At 42.4% G+C, this 5,780-nt stretch overlaps 1 protein-coding gene across 3 annotated transcripts in view; it reads right to left on the bottom strand.

The window, feature by feature from the left end:
• Positions 1-5,780, bottom strand: part of Lima1 (LIM domain and actin binding 1) — a 67,463-nt gene that overhangs the window by 23,353 nt on the left and 38,330 nt on the right. For 2 of the 3 annotated variants that reach the window (XR_001175164.1, XM_013018789.1), the window contains exon 6: positions 5,498-5,610. Coding sequence is in view for 2 of the 3 variants with exons in the window: in XM_013018789.1 (XP_012874243.1) it covers positions 5,498-5,610 (113 nt within the window). In the remaining variant the exon portion in view is untranslated. The remainder of the gene's footprint in view (positions 1-5,497; positions 5,611-5,780) is intronic. The other variant, XM_013018790.1, reaches the window with a different exon arrangement.

Raw genomic sequence — 5,780 nt, 5'->3', positions numbered from 1 at the left:
AGGCTAGGGCTCTACCACTTGAGCCACAGTGCCACTTCCGGCTTTTTTCTTTTTGCTTATGTGGTGCTGAGGAATCGAACCCAGGGCTTCGAGCATGCAAGGCAAGCGCTCTACCACTGAGCCACCTTCCCAGCCCCCCAGATTTTTTTTTGTCAGTTGTGGGGGCTTGAACTCTGGGCCTGGGTGCAATCCCTGGGCTCCTTCTTTTGACTCAAGGCTAGCACTCTACCATTGAGCCATTGTGCCACTTCTAGCTTTTCTGAGATTTATTGGAGATAAGAGTCTCACAGACTTTCCTGCCTGCCCCAGAGACTGACTTTGAACCATGATCCTCAGATCTCAGCCTCCTGAGTAGCTGGGATTACAGGTGTGAGCCACTGGCACCTGGATCAGTCCTGGGGCTTGAACTCAGGGTACTGTCCCTGAGCTTCTTTTGCTCAAGGCTACCACTCTATCACTTGAGCCACAGTGCCATTTCTACCCTTTCTGTTTATGTGGTACTGAGGAATCGAACCCAGGATTTCATGCATGCTAGGCAAGCACTCTAGCTCTAAGCCACATTCCCAGCCCTAGTCTAGAATTTTTTTTTGGGGGGGGGTCTGGTTGTGGGGCCTGAACTCTGGGCCTGGGCGCTGTCCCTCAGCTCTTCAGCTCAAGGCTAGCGCTCTACCACTTGAGCCACAGTGCCACTTCCGTTTTTTTTTTTTCTTTTTTGCTTATGTGGTGCTGAGGAATTGACTCCAGGGCCTCATGCATGCAAGGCAAGTGCTCTACCACTGAGCCACCTTCCCAGCCCCATAGATTTTATTTATTTATTTATTTTTGGTGGTTAGTTGGAGATAAGTATCATGGACTATTCTATAAGGGCTTTGAATTTTAATCCTCAGATCTCCTGAGTAGCCATAATTAGATGTGTGAGCCACAGTAGTGCCCAGCTTCTTTTTGTTACTTTTGAAGCTAAAGTTTTAAATAAACAGAGTCTTTACCTTAGGTGTCCTATTTTCAAGAACAGACAGGCACTAAGAACAGTTTTTTTTTCTCCCCCAAGATGTGTGGGACCTAACAATCTATTCTGAGTGAACAAGTATATTCTTAGCTGCGTGTAATTTTCCAAAGTGGAGAGACAACTTCTGTTGCCATCTATAGCCATGATACTAGTTATGTGAGCCTATCTTCCTATACACATTTACTAAAGTATCTTGCTGGGCTGTAGACTGTAAAAGGGACCTTTGAACAAGAGAAAATGAATTGACCTTAAATAAAAGTGGAAATGTAATCAGGCCCCACCCCAGGTTTGAATACATGACTTTTTGAGCTTTGGACTACAGGCAAACAAAGGGAGCCAGTTTATTCCAGTTTTCACAGTGTTTAAATACTGAGGTGTGTATTTGTGAAGACAGGCCTGTGTGCATCTACTCTTGAGTGACCAGGGTCAAAGGAGCAGGCTAGGTCTGAGATAAGTGTAAAGAGTTGAACCTCTGCCTCTCCCTGGCACGCCCAAGAAGACCAATATGAGATGTGTCCCTTCATGCAGCAAGTTATCAGCTCAGATCTTATAGTGGGAATGAGGAGGGATATCAACTTAGAATAGGTCAACTTAACTAGCATGAAGATGTCTGCCCTGGAAGGTGAAGGAAGGAAATAAGGCTGTGTTGAGAAATTAGTATTCTTGAGAATTCAGAGAATCCATGACTAAGTCTCCTCTCCTCTCCTCTCCCACCTCCCCACTTCTCTCTTCCCTCCTTCCCCTCCCACCTCCTCTCTTTTCTCCCTCTCTCTCTCATATATCTATATCTATATTTTTTGATGCCAGTCCTTGGGCTTGAACTCAGGGTCTGGGCACTGTCCCTGACTTTCTTTTGCTCAAGGCGAGCACTCTACCGCTTGAGCCACAGCTCCACTTCTGGCTTTTTTGGTAGTTAATTGGAGATGAGTCTCATAGACTTTTCTGCTCACACTTGCTTTGAACCACAATCCTACCACCTCAGCCTTCTGAGTAGTTAAGATTAAGGCATGAGCCACCAGTGCCCAGCCTGTCCATATTTTTTTTTGTTGGTTAATTGGAGATGGAGTCTCAGTGACCTGTTTCTCTGAGACAGTCACTCTGAGCTGGCTTTGAACTGTGATTCTCCTGGTTTCAGTAGCAAAGATTACAGATATGAGCAGCTCAGGTACAAGCCGGGCATCGGTGGCTCACGCCTGTAATCCTACTCAGGAGGCTGAGATCTGAGGATCGTGGTTCAAAGCCAGCCTGGGCAGAAAAGTCCGTGAAACTCTTATCTCCAATAAAACACTAGAAAACTGGAAGTGGTGCTATGGCTCAAGTGGTAGAGCGCTCACCTTGAGCTGAAGAGCACAGGGATGGCGCCCAAGCCCAGAGTTCAAGCCCCACAACCAACCAAAAAAAAAAAAAAAAGGATGACTTCAGTGTTAGCTACATGAGAGATATTCATAAGAGAGGCTTAGAAATTAAGTAACCAAGTCTCCTTTTATTCAGTAGTAGAACTGGGCCATATAAAGCTCCAGTAATTCACCCCAAATAACTAGCTAGTTTTTGTTAGAGGTACAGTTGTTAACTCTCAGTTCAGAGTCCTTTAGTCAGACCAGGTGGCTCAATGTGGGACAATTTGACTGGTTAAGTTATGGGGCTGGAGATAAAGATCTCTAGGGCAAAGGTTCTTGCAGTTGAGCAGTGACTCACTTGGCCCAAGGTATCTGCTTCCTCCAGGTATTACTTAAATTGAGTTTAACAGCTGCACCAGGAAATCAATTGTAATAAATTTATTTACAGGCTCACCTGACCAAGGGAATCACCACAATCAGCTGTCCCCAAAGCTACGAATGGTAAAAGCATGTCCTCATAAAGCCCTGACTTGCTCTTCCATTTCTTTTTTCCTCCCCCACTCTCCTGTCATGATTACCTGAGCAAGCAATACAGATGTCTCAACACACAGACTTCAAAATGAGAACATAGTCTACAAACATACTTTCACACTTAATATTAAGCGAGAATGTAATTCTTAAGGAATTGACTGTAGAGTTATACAGTTTTTCCACCATCAACTCTTTTCAACTTCAATGTTAGAAGGTAAAAAGGAATAATGAATTTAAAGAAAAAATAACATCCGCAATTTCATGGTGTAACTACCCTTTTCCCTAAATCTTAGCTATATGCTATCATACTAGGTACTAAGAGGTTGAAGTAGAAGGATGAAAATTCAAGACAATCTGAGCAATTTGGCAAAACATTGTCTCAAAATTAAAAAAAAAAAAGCTAGTACACTTGCTCAGCATGAGCAAGACAAGATGCTGGTTTCAAGTTTTAGTATCATGGGGGGTGAGGATCAAAAACCAGACAAACATAAAAACTTTCAAGATACAAAAGAAATTTTAAATAAAAGCTATATGAAATATGATACAGTCCCCATTTTTTGTTTTTGTTTTTTAGAATACAAATTACATTTATTTTAAGTTTACTTTTTCATGTGCAAAATTCACATAAGTTGAAATATTTTTGTTCTTTCTTTCTTTCTGTCTTGTCTTCTTGTCTGTATGTCTGTCTGTCTTTCTTTCTGTCAGGGTTTGCTATCCAGGATGATTTTGAACTCACCATCCTCAACCTTTCCAAACTTTATTTGGTTGCATTGGGTTTTGACTCAGTGCCTCCTGCTTGCTAGGCAGGCACTTTTTACTATTTGAACCACAGATTCAAGCCTTTTAGCTTCAGATTTCCAAAGAATTTTACATTTACATAAGAGTTGCAAAGATAAGTTCTTGCACATCTTTAATCTAGCTTTATTTCACATTACCAAAGTACAATTATCAAAAGCAAGAAATTAACATTAGTATACCACTAATTATGAACTTTATTTAAATTCATCAGATCTTATATTTAGTTGTCAAGTCTTCTGCAATCTATGTATGATAATTCTTGTTGAAAAATTATTGTGAGCTGGGCACCAGTGGCTCACGCTTGTAATCCTAGCTACTCAGGAGGCTGAGATCGGAGGATCCAGGTTCAAAGCCAGCCTGAGTAGGAAACTCCGTGAGACTCTTGTTTTCTTTTTTTGGGTCTGGTAATGGGCCTGAACTCAGCCTGGGCGCTGTCCCTCAGCTCTTCAGCTCAAGGCTAGCGCTCTACCACCTGAGCCACAGCGCGACTTCTGGCTTTTTTCTTTTTGCTTATGTGGTGCTGGGGACTAGAACCCAGGGCCTCAAGCATGCAAGGCAAGCACTCTACCACTGAGCCACCTTCCCAGCCCCTCCGTGAGACTCTTATCTCCAATAAACCACTCAAAACCAGAAGTGGTGCTGTGGCTCAATTGGTAGAGTGTTCGCCTTGAGCTGAAGAGCTGAGGGATAGTGCCCAGGTCCAGAGTTCAAGTCCCAAGACCAACAAGAAAAAAAATATGAGTGTCATGGACTTTCTTGCCCAGGCTGGCTGGGATTACAGGCGTGAGCCATTGGTGCCCGGTGGCAGTTATTTCTTCTTTACTTACTTTAGTGCCAGGAATGGAATCCAGTGCCTCAAAACTGCTAAGCATACACAGAACCACTGGGCTGCTTCCCTAGCCTCTCAATTTGTTCTTCTTATTCTTTCTTTCACTGCTTTCTTCAGCTTTTATTCCTTTTCAATATACATTACTATCCTTATAAGTCTGTCTCCTTTAAATTTTTCTTGCACCTTTATATTTACCCATTAAGGGGCTGGGTTGTCATGTTACTTGGGAGGCTGAGCTGAACTGAGGATCAAAGTTCAAAACCAGTTTGGGAAGGAAAGTCTGGAGGGCACTTGTTTCCAATTAACCACCAAAAAGCCATAAGTAGAGGTGTGGTTCAAGAGGTAGAACATTAGCCTTGAGTGAAAAAGCTAAGGAACAACACCCAGGCACTGAGTTTAAGCCCCAGTATTGGTACAAAACAAAAAGAAGGAAAAGTGGCAAATTTACCCTTTAAGTCCTAAGTCTTCTTTTCTCCCATTTCTTTAATTTCTTCATTGTGTTCTAAACCCTCACCTATGCATCCTCATCCATGTCTTCTTTTTGTGCACTGAAATTTTCATCTAAGTAGTTATTATATACCCAGTGAAGAGAAATAGCATAGCAGATATATGCATGAAGCTGGGTCAACATGCTCACACATAAATTTATGAAGCTTACACTAAACTTACGAACTTAGCTTAAACACCTGGGAAGAAGAAAGATTTCCAAGGAAAAATGATTCATAAAGGTACCTTTCTTTTGGTATTATCAAACCCAGGAAAGCAAAACCAGTTTTTAAAAATACAACAAGGAGGGAAGTGAGGGAAAGTAAAGAAAGAGGTGACATTATCTAAGAAGATAGAAAGAAAGAAAGGGAATAAGGAAGGAAATAAGGAAGGAAGGAAGGAAGGAAGGAAGGAAGGAAGGAAGGAAGGAAGGAAATGTACTCATTATCTGACTTCTGAAGTGGTAGCTCCTCTGTACAACATGTTAATAGTAACAATAATCCATCATACCTTCAATGCTTTGGGAGGAGAACTTTCAGGAAGGCTGGAGGCTCTGGCAACTGGACTCAGAGGCACTGGGGACACAGGCTGCTGGGCCTCACTCTTAACCTGGGAATTACCTGCTTGAGTTATAGAAGGATGTCATTTTATAGCATCTCACGGGAAGTCTCAGAAAAGCTTTTTCAAAAAAAAAAAAAACATGGGGGCTGGGAAGGTGGCTCAGTGGTAGAGCGCTTGCCTTGCATGCCTGAGGCCCTGGGTTCAATTCCTCAGCACCACATAAGCAAAAAGA

The sequence above is a fragment of the Dipodomys ordii genome, unplaced genomic scaffold (assembly GCF_000151885.1).
Source record: "Dipodomys ordii isolate 6190 unplaced genomic scaffold, Dord_2.0 Scaffold42, whole genome shotgun sequence".
NCBI lineage: Eukaryota > Metazoa > Chordata > Mammalia > Rodentia > Heteromyidae > Dipodomys > Dipodomys ordii.
Note: the sequence above shows the minus strand (reverse complement) of the source record. Positions and strands in the feature narration are given on the sequence as shown.